The sequence below is a fragment of the Oncorhynchus clarkii genome, chromosome 21 (genome assembly GCF_045791955.1).
Source record: "Oncorhynchus clarkii lewisi isolate Uvic-CL-2024 chromosome 21, UVic_Ocla_1.0, whole genome shotgun sequence".
NCBI lineage: Eukaryota > Metazoa > Chordata > Actinopteri > Salmoniformes > Salmonidae > Oncorhynchus > Oncorhynchus clarkii.
Window position 1 is genome coordinate 29,978,478 of NC_092167.1, and position 17,272 is coordinate 29,995,749.

The 17,272-nt window shown below is 43.1% G+C and overlaps 1 protein-coding gene across 1 annotated transcript; it reads right to left on the bottom strand.

The window, feature by feature from the left end:
- Positions 1-8,848: 8,848 nt before the first annotated feature.
- On the bottom strand, positions 8,849-16,866 carry LOC139378856 (E3 ubiquitin-protein ligase TRIM39-like). Its single transcript, XM_071121412.1, has 9 exons — positions 16,730-16,866; positions 14,176-14,409; positions 12,524-12,735; positions 12,208-12,367; positions 11,960-12,055; positions 11,109-11,342; positions 10,497-10,644; positions 9,905-9,931; positions 8,849-9,706 (listed from the first exon to the last, which is right to left on the bottom strand). Exons 2-9 carry the CDS (start codon positions 14,383-14,385, stop codon positions 9,168-9,170), a joined length of 1,626 nt encoding a protein of 541 aa, XP_070977513.1. The 5' UTR covers positions 14,386-14,409; positions 16,730-16,866; the 3' UTR covers positions 8,849-9,167.
- Positions 16,867-17,272: the final 406 nt, after the last annotated feature.

Genomic DNA, 17,272 nt, shown 5'->3' on the forward strand with positions numbered 1-17,272 from the left:
CATGAGAAACAAGATTATCTGGTCTGATGAAACCAAGATTAAACTATTTAACCTGAATGCCAAATCAAATCAAATCCAATTTTACTGGTCACATACACATGGTAAGCAGATGTTAATGCGAGTGTAGCGAAATGCTTGTGCTTCTAGTTCCAACAGTGAAGTAATATCTAACAAACAAACAATTCCCAACAACTACCTAATACACACAAATCTAAAGGGGTGAATGAGAATATGAACATGTAAGTATATGGATGAGCGATGGCCGAGCGGCATAGGCAAGGTGCAGTAGATGGTATAAAATACAGTATATGCATGTAATATGATAAGATATGTAAACATTATTTAAGTGCCATTATTTAAAGTGGCATTGTTTAAAGTGACTAGTGATTAATTTGTTAAAGTGTCCAGTGATTGTGTCTCAATACAGTATATACATGTGATACGAGTAATGTAAGATATGTAGACATTACTAAAGTGCCATTATTTAGAGTGGCATTGTTTAAAGTGACTAGTGATCCATTTATTAAAGTGTCCAGTGATTGGGTCTCAATGTGGGCAGCAGCTTCTCTGAGTTAATGTTTGCTGTTTAGCAGTCTGATGGCCTTGTGACAGAGCTGTTTCTCAATCTCTCGGTCCCAGCTTTGATGCACCTGTACTGACCTCGCCTTCTGGATGATAGCGGTGTGAACAGGCAGTGGCTCGGGTGGTTGTTATCCTTGATGATATTTTTAGACTTCCTGTGACATTGGGTGCTGTAGGTGTCATGGAGGGCAGGTAGTTTGCCCCCCCCCCCCCCCAGTTGAGGGCTGTGCAGTTGCCGTGCCAGGGTGTGAGACAGCCCGACAGGATGCTCTCGATTGTGCATCTGTAAAGGTTTGTCATGGTGTTAGGTGACAAGCCAAATTTCCTGAGGTTGAAGAGGCGCTGTTGCGCCTTCTTCACCATACTGTCTGTGTGGGTGGACAATTTCAGTTTGTCTGTGATGTGTACTCCCACTGTGATCTTCTCCACTGCTGACCCTTCAATGTGGATAGGGGAGTGTTCCCTCTGCTGTTTCCTGAAGTCCACGATCATCTCCTTTGTTTTGTTGACGTTGAGTGAGAGGTTGTTTTCCTGGCACCACACACCGAGGGCCCTCACCTTGTCGTTGTTGGTGATCAAGCCCACTACTGTTGGGTCGTCTGCAAATTTGATGATTGAGTTGGAGGCATGCATGGCCACGCAGTTGTGGGTGAACAAGGAGTACAGGAGAGGGCTGAGCACATACCTTTGTGGGGCCTCAGTGTTGATGGTCAGTGAAGTGGAGATGTTGTTTCCTACCTTCACCACCTGGGGGCGGACCATCAGGAAGTCCAGGACCCAGTTGCACAGGGAGGGGTTGAGACTCAGGGCCTCCAGCTTGATGATGAGCTTGGAGGGTACTATGGTGTTAAATGCTGTGCTGTAGGTGGCAGTGATATGATCCTTGACTAGCCTCTCAAAGCACTTCATGATGACAGAAGTGAGTGCTGCGGGGTTGTAGTCATTTACTTCAGTTATCTTTGCCTTCTTGGGTACAGGAACAATGGTAACCATCTTGAAGCATATGGGGACAACAGACTGGGATAGGGAGCGATTAAATATGTCTGTAAACACACCAGTCAGCAGGTCTGCGCATGCTCTGAGGACGCGGCTAGGGATGCCGTCTGGGCCAGCAGCCTTGCGAGGGTTAACATGTTTAAATATTTTACTCACGTTAGCCACTGACAAGGAGGGGGGGCAGCAGTCTTTGTTAGCGAGCCACGAGGGTGGCACTGTATTATCCTCAAAACGGGCAAAGAAGGTGTTTAGTTTGTCTGGAAGTGTGATGTCGGTATCCGTGACATGGCTGTTTTTGTAGTCCGTGATTTCCTGTAGACCCTGCCACTTACATCTCGTGTCTGAGCTGTTGAATTGCGACTCCACCTTGTCCCTGTACCGGCGTTTCACTTGTATGATCGCCTTGCGGAGGGAATAACTACACTGTTCATATTCAGCCATATCACCAGGATCCATAAAAGGATCCGCCCCTTTTTCTCATTTTTTGCCTAAAATGACATGCCCAAATCTAACTGCCTGTATCTCAGGCCCTGAAGCAGGGATATGCATATTCTTGGTACCATTTGAACGGAAACACTTTCAATTTTGTGGAAATGTGAAAGGAATGTAGGAGAATATAACTTAATAGATCTGGTTAAAGAAAATACAAAGAAAAAAACAAACGTTCTTTTGTAGTTTTTTTGTACCATCATCTTAGAAATACAAGAGAAAGGGCATAATGTATTATTCCAGCCCAGCTGCAATTTAGATTTCGGTCACTAGATGGCAGCAGTGTATGTGTAAAGTTTTAGACTGATTCAATGAACCATTGCATTTCTGTTAAAAATGTTGTATCAAGACTGCCCAAATGTGTCTAATTTGTTTATTAATAACTTTTGATGTTCAAAATTGTCCACTCCCCTTCAAACAATAGCATGGTATTATTTAACTTTAATAGCTACTGTAAATTGGACAGTGCAGTTAGATTAAAAATAATTTAAGCTTTCTGCCAATATCAGATGTGTCTATGTCCTGGGAAATTTCCTTGTTCTTTACAACCTCATGCTAATCGCATAAGCCTACGTTGGCTCAACCATCCCGTGGAAGGGACACCGATCCCGAAGAAGTTTTAAATGCAGTGGATCGCGCTTTCAGTTTTTTGCGAATGCCGCCATCCATCCACGGTTTCTGGTTAGTGTAGGTTAACAGTCACAGTGAGTACGACATCTCCAATGCACTTATTTATAAACACACTCACCGAGTCAGCGTATAGATCAATGTCGTTCTCTGAGGCTGATTGGAATATATTCCAGTCCGCATGATCAAAACAGTCTTGGAGCGTGGCTTCCGATTGGTCAGACCAGCGTTGAATGGTTCTTTTCACTGGTACATCCTGTTTGAGTTTCTGCCTATAAGCTGGGACTCTAGATATATAGTTTCCATTTTAGATAGAGTCATGTGAAGTTCCTTGAGGGCCATCTTGGTGTTTGCCTGAGTGGGGGGTGTTTGCTTGAGGGGGTACACAGCTGTGACTATAACTGACGAGAATTCTCTTGGTAGATAGAATGGCCGGCATTTGAATGTAAGGAATTCTAGGTCAGGTGAGCAGAAGGACTTGAGTTATTGTGTGTTGTAATGATCACACGATGAGTTGTTAATCATAAATCATACACCCCCGCCCTTCCTCTTCCCAGAGAGGTGTTGATCTCTGTCGGCGCGATGCATGGAGAAGCCCGGTGGCTGGACCGATTCCGACAACATATCCCGAGAGAGCCATGTTTCTGTGAAACAGAGAATGTTACAATCTCTGATGTCTCTCTGGAAGGCAACCCTTGCTCGAATTTCGTCTACTTTGTTGTCAAGAGACTGGACATTGGCGAGTAGTATACTCGGGAGTGGTGAGCGATGTGCCCATTTACGAAGCCTGACCAGAAGACCGCTCAGTCTGCCCCTTCTGTGTCGCAGTTGTTTTTGGCCAGCTGCTGGGATTCGATCCATTGTCCTAGGTTGTGGTCCGAAGAGAGGAGCTGATTCGACCAGTCGTATTCCTGGTCGTAATGTTGAAAAGTTGACATTGCTCTTATATCCAAAAGTTATTCCCGGCTGTATGTAATAAGACTTTCTGGGGTAACAATGTAAGAAATAATACATTAAAAAATAAATGCTGTATAGTTTCCTAAGAACGCAAAGCGAGGCAACCATCTCTGTCGGCGCCATGTTCCAAGCATCACGCCTGGAGGAAACCTGGCACCATCCCTACGGTGAGGCATGGTGGTGGCAGCGCCATGTTGTGGGGATGTTTTTCAGCGGCAGAGGCTGGGAGACTAGTCAGGATCGAGGGAAAGATGAATGGAACAAAGTTCAGAGAGATCCTTGATAAAAATCTGCTCCAGAGTGCTCAGGACTGCAGACTGGGGAAAAGGTTCACTTTCCAATAGGACAACGACCCACAGCCAAGACAGTGCAGGAATGTCCTTGAGTGGCCCAGTCAGAGCCCGGACTTAAACCCGATCGAACATCTCTGGAGAGACCTGAAAATAGCTGTGCAGAGACGCTCCCAATCCAACCTGACAGAGCTTGAGAGGATCTGCAGAGAAAAAATTTAGAAACTCCCCAAATATACAGTGGGGCAAAAAAGTATTTAGTCAGCCACCAATTGTGCAAGTTCTCCCACTTAAAAAGATGAGAGGCCTGTAATTTTCATCATAGGTACACTTCAACTATGACGGACAAAATAAGGAAAAAAAATCCAGAAAATCACATTGTAGGATTTTTAATGAATTTATTTGCAAATTATGGTGGAAAATAAGTATTTGGTCAATAACAAAAGTTTATCTCAACAATTTGTTATATACCCTTTGTTGGCAATGACAGAGGTCAAACATTTTCTGTAAGTCTTCACAAAGTTTTCACACACTGTTGCTGGCATTTTGGCCCATTCCTCCATCCAGATCTCCTCTAGAGTAGTGATGTTTTGGGGCAGTTACTGGGCAATACGGACTTTCAACTCCCTCCAAAGATTTTCTATGGGGTTGAGATCTGGAGACTGGCTAGACCACTCCAGGACCTTGAAATGCTTCTTACGAAGCCACTCCTTCGTTGCCCGGGCAGTGTGTTTGGGATCATTGTCATGCTGAAAGACCCAGCCACGTTTCATCTTCAATGCCCTTGCTGATGGAAGGAGGTTTTCATTCAAAATCTCACGATACATGGCCCCATTCATTCTTTCCTTTACACGGATCAGTCGTCCTGGTCCCTTTGCAGAAAAACAGCCCCAAAGCATGATGTTTCCACCCCCATGCTTCACAGTAGGTATGGTGTTATTTGGATGCAACTCAGCATTCTTTGTCCTCCAAACACGACGAGTTGAGTTTTTACCAAAAAGTTATATTTTGGTTTCATCTCAAATCAAATCAAATTTATTTATATAGCCCTTCGTACATCAGCTGATATCTCAAAGTGCTGTACAGAAACCCAGCCTAAAACCCCAAACAGCAAGCAATGCAGGTGTAGAAGCACGGTGGCTAGGAAAAACTCCCTAGAAAGGCCAAAACCTAGGAAGAAACCTAGAGAGGAACCAGGCTATGTGGGGTGGCCAGTCCTCTTCTGGCTGTGCCGGGTGGAGATTATAACAAAACATGGTCAAGATGTTCAAATGTTCATAAATGACCAGCATGGTCGAATAATAATAAGGCAGAATAGTTGAAACTGGAGCAGCAGCACAGTCAGGTGGACTGGGGACAGCAAGGAGTCATCATGTCAGGTATTCCTGGGGCATGGTCCTATGGCTCAGGTCCTCCGAGAGAGAGAAAGAAAGAGAGAATTAGAGAGAGCATATGTGGGATGGCCAGTCCTCTTCTGACCATATGACATTCTCCCAATCTTCTTCTGGATCATCCAAATGCTCTCTAGCAAACTTCAGACGGGCCTGGACATGTACTGGCTTAAGCAGGGGGACACGTCTGGCACTGCAGGATGTGAGTCCCTGGCGGCGTAGTGTGTTACTGATGGTAGGCTTTGTAACTTCGGTCCCAGCTCTCTGCAGGTAATTCACTAGGTACCCCCGTGTGGTTCTGGGATTTTTGCTCACCGTTCTTGTGATCATTTTGACCCCACGGGGTGAGATCTTGCGTGGATCCCCAGATCGAGGGAGATTATCAGTGGTCTTGAATGTCTTCCATTTCCTAGTAATTGCTCCCACAGTTGATTTCTTCAAACCAAGCTGCTTACCTATTGCAGATTCAGTCTTTCCAGCCTGGTGCAGGTCTTCAATTTTGTTTCTGGTGTCCTTTGACAGCTCTTTGGTCTTGGCCATAGTGGAGTTTGGAGTGTGACTGTTTGAGGTTGTGGACAGGTGTCTTTTATACTGATAACAAGTTCAAACAGGTGCCATTAATACAGGTAACGAGTGGGGGACAGAGGAGCCTCTTAAATAAGAAGTTACAGGTCTGTGAGAGCCAGAAACCATGTTTGTAGGTGACCAAATAATAAATTCATAAAAAATCCTACAATGTGATTTTCTGGATTTTATTTCTCATTTTGTCTGTCATAGTTGAAGTGTACCTATGATGAAAATTACAGGCCTCTCTCATCTTTTTAAGTGGGAGAACTTGCACAATTGGTGACTGACTAAATACTTTTTTGCCCCACTGTAGGTGTGCCAAGCTTGTAACGTCATACGCAAGAAGACTGAAGGCTGTAATCGCTGCCAAAGGTGCTTCAACAAAGTACTAAGTAAAAGGTCTTAATATTTATGTAAGAGAGTTAAATCAAGTAAATGAAAGCATGTTAAACGGTGATAGGCCTTCATCAGGGTTGCGGTCAATTTGAATTAAAGGCACTTAATTCAGGATGTGATGATTTTTTTTGTTTTTCTTGTAATTAATTCTTCTTAAATTATTTACCCCTTTTTTGTGGTATCCAATTGGTAGTTATAGTCTTGTCTCATCACTGCAACTCCCCCACGGACTCGGGAGAGGCGAAGATCGAGAGCAGTGCGTACTCGAAAACACAAACCAACCCAACCAAGGTTGCCAGCCACACCAATGTGTCGGAGGAAACACCTTACACTTGGCGACCATGTCAGCGTGCACTGCGCCCGCCACAGGAGTCGCTAGTGCGCGATGGGACAAGGACATCCCTGCCGGCCAAACCCTCCCCTAACCCGGAAGACGCTGGGCCAATCGTCTGCTGCCCCATGGGTCTCCCGGTCGCGGCCGGCTGTGATAGAGCCTGGACTTGAACCCAGAATCTCCAGTGGCACAGCTAGCACTGCGATGCAGTGCCTTAGACCACTGCGCCACTCCGGAGGCCCATGTTAATTTAAAATAGAAAAATTGAAAACTTTTGAAAAAAATTGTTTCTACTTACACTGAACAAAAATATAAACGGCAAGTGTAAAGTGTCGATCGCATGTTTCATGAGCTGAAATAAAAGATCCCAGAAATGCTCCATACACACAAAAACTTATTTTGCTCAAATGTTGTGCACAAATTTGTTTACATCCCTGTTAGTGAGCATTTCTCCTTTGCCAAGATAATCCATCCACCTGACAGGTGTGTCATATCAAGAAGCTGATTAAACAGCATGATCATTACACAGGTGCACCTTGTGCTGGGACAATAAAAGGCCACTCTAAAATGTGCAGTCACACAACATAATGCCACAGATGTTTCAAGTTTTGAGGGAGCGTGCAATTGGCATGCTGACTGCAGTAATGTCGACCAGAGCTGTTGCCAGAGTTTAATGTTAATTTCTCTACTTTAAACCGCCTCCAACATCGTTTTAGGGAATTTGGCAGTACGTCCAATCCTGCCTCACAACCGCATACCACGTGTATGGCGTTGTGAGGGCGAGCGGTTTGTTGCTGTGCCCCATGGGGGCGGTAGGGTTATGGTATGGGCAGGTATTAGCCATGGACAATGAACACAATTGCACTTTATCAATGGCAATTTGAATGCACTGAAATACTGTGATGAGATCTTGAGGCCCATTGTGAGGCCCATTTTTTTAATGTATCTGTGACCAACAGATACATATCTGTATTCCCAGTCATATGAAATCCATAGATTTGGGCCTAACAAATGTATTTAAATTGACAGATTTTCTCCTACTAACTGTAAATCTGTAAAATCTTTGAAATTGTTGCATGTTGCGTGTATATTTTTTGTTCAGTATAGGTATTGAGAAGTCATTGAAAGTAGATTACCTTTTAAAAAATTAAAATGTTTAATTGAAGTTTACTTTCTGAATTGACTGCCTTCATTTCCAATTCCAATTGACCCTAAACCTGGCCTACATGAAATCACATCTGAATACTCAAGCGTTCTCTCAAAGAGATCCTATTCAATTACTCTAATTCCTAATTCTAAACATTCCCAAACTTTAACTGGAGTTGTTCAGTCTGATGCTGATTCTCCTCTTCTTGCTCATAACCCATTTGACCTTGTGGAAGTGCCTTCTTAATGGTAGAGGCGAAGCACTGACACCATCTGGGAGTTTTCCAACACTAAACAGTCATGGGAAGATTATAACACTGATGTGTGTAATATTATCTAACGTCATCTTCCCCTTTCCCAGTACTCGTATGGGCTGGGAACTCTCTGTGATAACTTATTTACAGTACTTTTACAGTACATCCTGCATTATACAACAATGAGAACACTGCAACTAGTAACTTTACAAAGTAAAATACTGTTACTTAGTTGCATAATACTGTACATTTGGAAAACTGTAGAGCGGCTGCATTAGTTTGAAATTGTACGGTTAGGTTAATGAAATTATTGGAAGCCATTTATTTTTGCAACTCGCTGTTTTCTTGTTTGTGTATTTATGACATCAAAAAAGAAATGGGCAAATGTTGCACAATCCGGGTGTGGAAATCTTTTAGAGACTTCCTCGGAAAGACTCACATCTGTAATCGCTGCTAAAGGTGCTTCTACAAAGTATTGACTCAGGGGTGCTAATACTTACGTAAATGAGATATTTCTGTATTTTATTTGGGCCATTATGGGTTATTGTGTGTAGATTGCTGAGAATATTTTATTTATTTAATTCATTTTGAATTTAGGCTGTAACATGACAAAATGTGGAATAATGTGGGGTATGAATAATTTCTGAAGGCACTGTAATTGTATGTGTGGGGTACAGAGGTGAGGTAGTCGTAAAAAAAAAAATGTTAAACACTATTATTTCACAAAGAGTGAGTCCATGTGACTTGTCAAGCTAATTTTTACTCTTGAACTTATTTAGTTGCCATAACAAAGTGTTGAATACTTATTGACTCAAGACATTTCAGATTTTCCTTTTTTATTAATTTGTAAAAGTTTCTAAAAATATAATTCCACTTTGACATTATGTGGTATTGTGTGTAGGCAAGTGACAAAACGTTTCAATTTAATACATTTTAAATCCGGGCTGTAACACAACAAAATGTGGAAATAGTGCGTGAATTTTCTGAAGGCACGGTGTACAAAACTATTAATTCAAATATTTATATGTGTAATAAAGTACAACATTTGTATCTGACCCTAACCCAACCCTAAACCTAGCTGTAGCCCTAATCCTAGCCTGAAACAAGTCTTTCACCTTCAATGCCAAACAATGATTGATCAGCCTATTTCTGTGATGACCAGTGGATCTGAGTTCTTCTTCCCATTCAGAAGATGTGGGCTGAGATATGGATACATTTCCCCAGTGAAGGAATACCCAGTGAAAGAATATATATGAGCCTTAGCTTCCACATCATAAAAAGACACCAACCCTTCCTCATAATCCACAAACACCCCCACCTTCTGGGGTTTCTCCATCGGTGACAAGAGAAAAGGAGGGTCCCCCAAGGCTCCGTATTGGTCCCCATTATAATGCACTATTGCCCAGTAACCATTAGTAGGATTCACAGAGAGTTGCCCCTTCCTGTTGGCATCTCCTCTTGCAATTCCCAGATCCCAACCCGTCTTGTTCCCGACATCCACCTCCCAGTATGATCTCCCAGACGTTAACATGTTGTGCCCCAGCACGCTGCCGAAGTGATCAAAGCGATCCGGACGGTCAGGGAGGTCCTGTATCTTCCCTCCGTCTCTCACCTCTTTCCCGTCCTCAGAGAGAACCAGCTGTATGTTGGCTGTGTCTGGGTCCAGGGTCACATCAACTGAATAATATCAGATATGGACGTTATTGTTATGACAAGATACAGCACAGTATTTGGGCATGTACAAGGCCTATCAGTTGGCCTGAATGAAGTTAAAATGTGGCCTACTACAAAGTGAATGTGGTTGAGATCGATGTATGCTAATGAAGATTGAAGTCTTTATATACTAATGTATATATGAAATGTAACAATACACACCTGCAAACTTCAGGATCCTCTCAAGTTCTGTGGAAGAAACACATTTTTGGGCTGTCATGGTCAATTGTAGTATGACAAAGTTAAACAAAGAATACAGCAATGTATGCAGATTATATGTCTAAAATGTACAGTGCATTAAAAAAGTATTCAGACCCCTTTGACTTTTTCCACATTTTGTTGCCTTACAGCATGAACTGACAACTGTGTGACGTTATATAGACAGGTGTGTGCCTTTCCAAATCATGTACAATCAATTGAATTTACCACAGGTGGACTCCAATCAAGTTGTAGAAACATCTCAAGGCTGATCAATTCTAACAGGATGTACCTGAGCTCAATTTCGAGTCTCACAGCAAAGGGTCTGAATACGTAAGTAAATAAGGTACAAAATAAATGAGCTAAAAAAAATCTAAAACCTGTTTTCGTTTGGTCATTATGGCGTATTGTGTGTAGATTGATGAGGAAATGTATTTATTTAATCCATTTTTAGAAAAAGGCTGTAACGTAAACAAAATGTGGAAATGGTCAAGGGATCTGAAAACCTTCCGAATGCACTGTATATGTATGGTTTTCAACACTGCTGTCATCTCACCAATCGAGGAGAGCTTCTCAAGCTCCTGCTCAATTTTCTCCATCATGGTTGAACGGCTGCTTCTCATAGTACCAAAGGAGACTTCAGTATCAAGTGAGACCTCAGTCCAGTCTCTACCATCACCCAGCCCCGACAGAGATGGGAAGGTCTGGTGGAGAGACAGATGGAGAGGAAAGAGAGAAGAAAAAAGAGACTGTCACAGAGAAAGATGATTCAACAGTTTTATTTCGTTATATCATTATAGTGTATAATTATATAAATCAAATTTGAAAACAATTTGACAGACAATAGTCGCCCAGTCCAGTACAATCCATGCATTTCACACATACTGGTACACAAACACATGCATCAACCAACTTAGGAACAGCTTGCGGACTTTTCAGTCACCTAGCCCCATACAGAGTGCGAGCAGCTTGCAAACTCTTCAATCATATAGCGCAATAAAGAGTGCGAGCAGCTTGTAGACTGTTCAGTCATCTTCCCCAATACAATGCGAGCAGCTTGCAGGCTGTTCCGTCAACTAGAGTGATACAGTCCCGGGAGGAATCATTTGTGGGTGATCTATGCCGCTCACAGATCCAAAGGGTTAAACGTTCAAGTAAAGTCGCTCACCTGCAGGAAGTGAATGTGATCCTCTAGGTTAGCAACGTCCTCCAGCTGACCGATGATGTCTCTCAGCTGTCTGATCTCTTTCTGCAGCTCTTGGGTGAGTTCTTCTGCCTCTCGCTCCATGTCCTGTTGCCTCTTCTCCAGGGGCCTGAGAGCCTCTCGCCGGGTCTCCTCTACAGTGGTCATCACTACTTCAAACACAGAGTCTATCTCCCTCCTCTCCCTGTCCAGTTGGGCCTAAAGGGATAGGTGGTGGACAACAACTAAGTAATACCTCAATGTCGATCTCATTCCCTCTCTGATTTTGCCTCTCTGTCGGTCTCACTTTTCACTTGGCTTTTCTCTGTGCTTGTCTCACTGTCTGTGCGTGTACCGTATGTCTCATGTCTCCAGCTCTCTTTTTGTATGCACGTCTCACACTCTGTACCTCTTGTCCCTCTCTGTGTACAACGGGTCTCTCTGTCTCATGTTTAACTGTCTCACTGCTACAGTGCTCCACCTCTGCATGTGGACTTGTAGTACCGCACTCTGACTCACACAGGACTCCCCTTGCAGGCATATACCTAATGTATTTATGCATGCAGTCCTTAGTACAAAATATATATATTTCTCTCTCTCTCTCTCTCTCTCTCTCTCTCTCTCTCTCTCGCTCTCGCTCTCTCGCTCTCTCTCTCTCTCTCTCTCTCTCTCTCCCTCCCTCCCTCCCTCCCTCCCTCCCTCCCTCCCTCCCTCCCTCCCTCCCTCTCCCTCTCCCTCTCCCTCCCCCCCTCCCTCCTTGTAGAGCACTGTTACAGCACAGCTCTGTGCTTGCAGGTAGACATGTAGTACCTCACTCTGAATCACTCAGGACCCACCTTGCAGAGGTCCATGGATTCCCTGATCTCCTCCACCTTTCTCTCTCTCTCCAGGATCCTTTCCTGCATCTCAGCCAGGCTGCTGCCCAGCTCACCCTTGTAAATAAAATAAAAACATGGAAAGAAAAAGGAATCATACATTAGTTTATCATTATTAATGTAGTAATCACGCAATACACACTCTCCTTCAGACTCACCCAATACTATACACATAGCCATAATTGAACCCTTAGGAATTATGACCTCACCTTCTTCTTGTCCCACTCCGTTTCTGTGGAGACGACCTCGTGACCCTCCTCCATGCAGAGGGCACAGACACAACGCCCCTCCGCCCTGCTGTACAACTCCAGGGGTCGACCATGGGTCAGACAGGCCCTCCCATCCAGGTCATCCACAGGGGCCACCAATCTATGAATACACATGTTTACACTTTCCAATCAAGAAAAGTAAGAATAAAAAACAAGTGTATCCAAGTGTGTTTTCTGGTGTATTTCCTATTATGTAAATTCAGAGTTTCTTCAAGTTCTTTGGTATGAACTGTGATTAAGAATCAATAAAGTCAACCTGTGGCCCTTCAGCCTGTCTGCAGTGGTGTGGGTTTGCAGGTGAGTCTCGCAGTATGAGGCCAGGCACAGCAAGCAGGACTTATGGGCCTTGAGTTTCCTCTCAGTGCAGACATCACAGGCCACCTCGCCCAAGGCTCCGGAATATTCCTCTGGCTTACTTTCCTGGGCCTTCTTCAGTTCTTGGATTAGGGACCTGAGGATGATGTTCACCTGTGGGTAACATTGTATTGCGCTATTATGCTTTGTTTATGCATTCATTATTCAATCTAATACAACTTTATTTATCACCTCAGGGACAATTAAGAAAAGCAAACCAGTTTTTTATTCCTTATTTTATCCGGTGAGTTGACTGATAATACTATGTTATTTACGTCAATGACTTACAGAAAGTTATAAAACATAGTCAAAATGTATACTTAACCGACAAAATATATAAGCAAGCAAAAAAACACAAACAATCGAAAATGTCATAGAAACATAAGATCGAGCATAGAATCATAAGAAACACGTTCTTCCTTAAAAAGGTCCTCAGACAGCCGTCTGAACTGCCTCAGAGGCACCAATTCCTCCAATTTCAGCGAACTCGGTAGACTCAGGCGTACTCAACTCTTACCCTACGAGGTCCGGATGACCGCTGGTTTCCTGTTCTACCTGATAATTAATCTCACACACCTGGTGTCACGGGTCTAAATCAGTCCCTGGTTAGAGGGGAACAATGTCAAAATGCAATGGAACTGACTTCGAGGTCCAGAGTTGAGTTCGAGGGCTGTAGACCATTCCATAAGCAAGGTGCAAAATAGCTTAAGGCAGATTTCCCTAACTCTGTCGAGATCTAAGGGATCTCCAGGGTGAGCCATCCCTGAGACCGTGTCTGATTTCTGTAGGATAACAGAGAAGTGAGGTACGGTGATCGTTTACGCAAGAGGGATTTATAAACAAAAAAAAGTGTGCAAATGCATCTATGAAACTTCAAACTTGGCCAGTCTACTTTCTGGTACAGAGTTCAGTGATGTGTGCAGAAACTAGGCCCCGTAATAAAGTGTAATGCAGAAACTGCATCCAGTGGCCTCAATACAGTGGCAGCTGAGTTCATATTAGATGTTATCGCCCGTAGTCTAAGACAGGAGTGAATGTCGACTGAACTATTTGTTTACTGCTAGTTCCGTTAAAAGAAGCCCGTTCTTAACAAACTCCTCTACATGCTCTTTGAAGGAAAGCCTATCATAAATCTAGATGCCCAGATATTTATTCGCGGTGACACGATCAATGAGAGCACCATCCAATGTATGTATGCATAAATCATCAGACACATTTTTGTGATTTGTGAAAAAAAATCCATATACTTGTTTTTTTACCTGCATTACATACCAATATAAAGCTCAACGAAGGTTACAAGTATCATTATCAACACATTCTCCACACAAAAAAAATTAAGTACACAACAGACATCATTCCCCAATACAATACATCCACCCCAACCACGTGACGTATTTATGTTGATGTAAATACTGCCAACTAGTGGGGGAAATGGCTGAGACAGGATGTGTTATATTGAGTTTTTCTAGCACTTAAAATGTCTGGACTGCCTTATTACTTGTGAGTTTGTCCATAAATGCATCGTGAAGAAGAAGAGGAAGACTACTACTTCACCTGCGGGTTACCCCTCAGATGCTTCTTGCAGAGGGGGCACGTGAGGTCATTCAAGTGGAGGTTGCGGCCCAGGCAGGACTGGCAGAAGCTGTGGCCACAGTGGGTGGTGACGGGGTTTTCAAACAGGTCCAGACAAATAGAGCAGTAGAGATGGTGCTTGATCAGAATGGGGGTGTCCATGTTGACGGAGTGTAAGGAAGAGGAGGCCATGTCTGGAGCTGGAGTCCTTTAAACCTGTCAATATCAAGTATTTCAGAGTGTTGGTCGTCTGCAATTTGATCAATAAAAAAGTTGAAAGAGGTGTTGTTGGAGATTCATTATTTATCATTAATACCCTGCTGAAAAAAAAACAGCATTGACCAGCTGATCATGCTGGTGACTTCACTGTGTTTTGGACAATGATGACCAGCATATGCTGGTGATGCTGGTAACCATCATCAAAGTGCTTAATGATTTATTTTTTCCCAAATACAGTGGCGACAACAGGCCTGCAAGCAGTGTTGCCAAATCCTCAGTAAGGAAAGTAGCTATTGGCTGTCCTAAAAGTTGCTAAATGACGTCATCGCCGAATTTGCATAATTGGCCATGTGCATGTAATTGCGATGGACGCTGTAGGAGAGAGGAATAACGTGGGTGCAATAATTGAATAACATAGATTTCTAAATTAATTTTGCAACGCTCGCGCACGCGACACGAGCGGTGTGGTCAGCCCGTCCCCAAATTAATATAATTGTTTGAGAGTTTGTTTTGATATTTGATCACACCAAACGCGATCACCTGCATGTAGTGATCGCGTTTGGTGTGGGGGGGACAAAATACATTTATGCACGATGGGGCACAGCCGGTTTGGGTTCCGTGTAACAGGCTGACCACACCGTTCGTGACGCGTGCGTTGCAACATAAATGTTATTCAATTATTTCACACACACTGCTCGCTCGCAGCAACGAGCGTCTGCGTTGCCAAGGGCTAAAATAGACATCTATTTCTGACACAGATTGCGCTGCAAGTCCTGCCTCACCCATCTCCTCATTGGTTTATAGAAGCGGGTACCAATGTGCCATCTCCTCTCCTCATTGGTTATACCCACGTGGGCGACTGAGAGATGAACGATGTCAGTGGCGGTATTGCACCTAATTTATGAAAGTTGCCAATCTCAATATAAAGTCAAGAGAAGAAAAAGCCTGGCAGGAAGAGAGATGACTAGAAACAATTCGGTTGACCGTTTTATGTGTGGATTAAATGGTGGAGTAGAGGACCTTGTGCATTTCAGGTAAAATAACAACTCAATGTTTATATCCCAGGACAAATTAGCTAGCAACAGAAAGCTAGCTAAATAGGACAAATTAGCTAGCAAGTGCAAGCTAACTAGCTAAATTGCCATAAATGTTTAATGCTTTTCGACCGGTCCCCAAATTAATATAATTGGTTCAGAGTTTGTTTTGATATTTAAACCTGCGTGTCATGATCGCGTTTGGTGTGGGGGGACAAAATAAATGTATGCACAATGGCACACGCGCGCAGCCTGTTTGGGTTCCGTGTTAGACCATGCTGGACCAGTATATACCCGCATGGACCAGCATCACCAGCCTAAACTGGTCACCAGCATACCAGCTTGACTAGCTAGTCGGCCAGCCTACCCAGCTAGATGATGCTGGTCGGCCAGCATAAGCAGATAGAACATGCTGGTCATACCAGCTTGAACAGCATCAGAACAGCATGGACCAGCATGGACCATCTTGAAATTTAGTCGAGTATATGCTGTTTTTTTCAGCAGGGTAAGTATTCATCATTCACTGAGAGACTAAAAGCATATCACCGACGTCATCTCTTTCCAATGCTGCCTCTCAAGTTTTGATGAAAGGAAGGAGTTTATGTGCTTTCTTGGTCTTACTTTTAACTACCCACAAGTCACAATTTTGGAGATTCTGGAAGGCAGTTGCACCACTGAATTACAGTGAATTATTGCCCTCTGGTGGTCGGAGTACAGTAAACTCCAGAGTACATTGTCTACTGAGGTAAATGAATTAGCCAAATGAGAGTGAGCAGTGAGCACACAGACATGCGGGTATGCCCACAGATGGTCTGACTGGCGCACCTAGGTAATGAGACAAGCCCGAAGGCACTTGTGTACCTACAGTAACTTCCGTATCACAATAATCAGAACACAATAAAGAATAAAACAACCACAAACATGACACATAATAGCAGTATATGATAGAAGTGTACTTTTTTATATGTTTTGACTATATTTTAAAGAGTTATTAAATAAGGGAAATTGTTGACTGGTTTTGATACAGAAATGAGAAAAACATTGTCGTAATTATTGTAATGTGTCAAAATGTACAATAAGTATATCTATAGTACAGTACCTTATTTCATCTCATTTATTACATGTATAAGCATTGTACGTGTCAATCATACTTACATTGTACATCATCAACCAAAAACAATCAATTACAAATGACATGTATACCTAATTTCTTGACAGTAGCATAATGTACACTTAAAAGTAATACACTGTTATATATGCAACAAAGAAAGTATTGCCAGTACCTTTCAGATGATGTGAACTTCCTTTACTCTGGGCTCATATGGGCATCCTTTACTTTGTCCCATTCTTTTTCCCCTTTGAGTTTCATTTCAGCTAAAATAATGACCAGTTCCCTTTCCGTGAAGGAGGTATGTCTTCATCGGTAGTAGAATTGGCCTATGCATGGGTGTGTGGAAAACCTGTTTATGCGTGTGTGTGTCAGAGGAGCCTGGTGGGAGGAGCACGGGCTCATTGTAATGCCTGCAATGGAATTAAGTGGAACGGTATCAAACACAACCATATGGAAACCACGTTTGACTCGATTCCATTGATTCCATTCCAGCCATTACAATGACCCCATCCTTCTATAGCTACTTCCATCCGTCTCCTCTGGTATGCACATGCAGTTTCTTTTACTTGAGAATTGAAAGTCAAACACCTTTCCCTGTAGGCTAACGATAGGCTACAGTATTTACTTAATCCAATGACAAACTCTGCTAAATGCACAATCACAAATTCGTACAACCCTGCATAATACTTGATTGGTGGTCATACATTCTCTGGCA

Excerpts from the sequence above, each read along its gene's own strand:
- LOC139378856 (XM_071121412.1), bottom strand. The coding sequence starts at position 14,385 with ATGGCCTCCTCTTCCTTACACTCCGTCAACATGGACACCCCCATTCTG. Across the intron at positions 12,056-12,207 it reads CGGAGTGGGACAAGAAGAAG|GGTGAGCTGGGCAGCAGCCT; the intron begins GTGAGGTCATAA and ends TTTATTTACAAG. Across the intron at positions 10,645-11,108 it reads ATCACATTCACTTCCTGCAG|ACCTTCCCATCTCTGTCGGG; the intron begins GTGAGCGACTTT and ends TCTCTCCACCAG.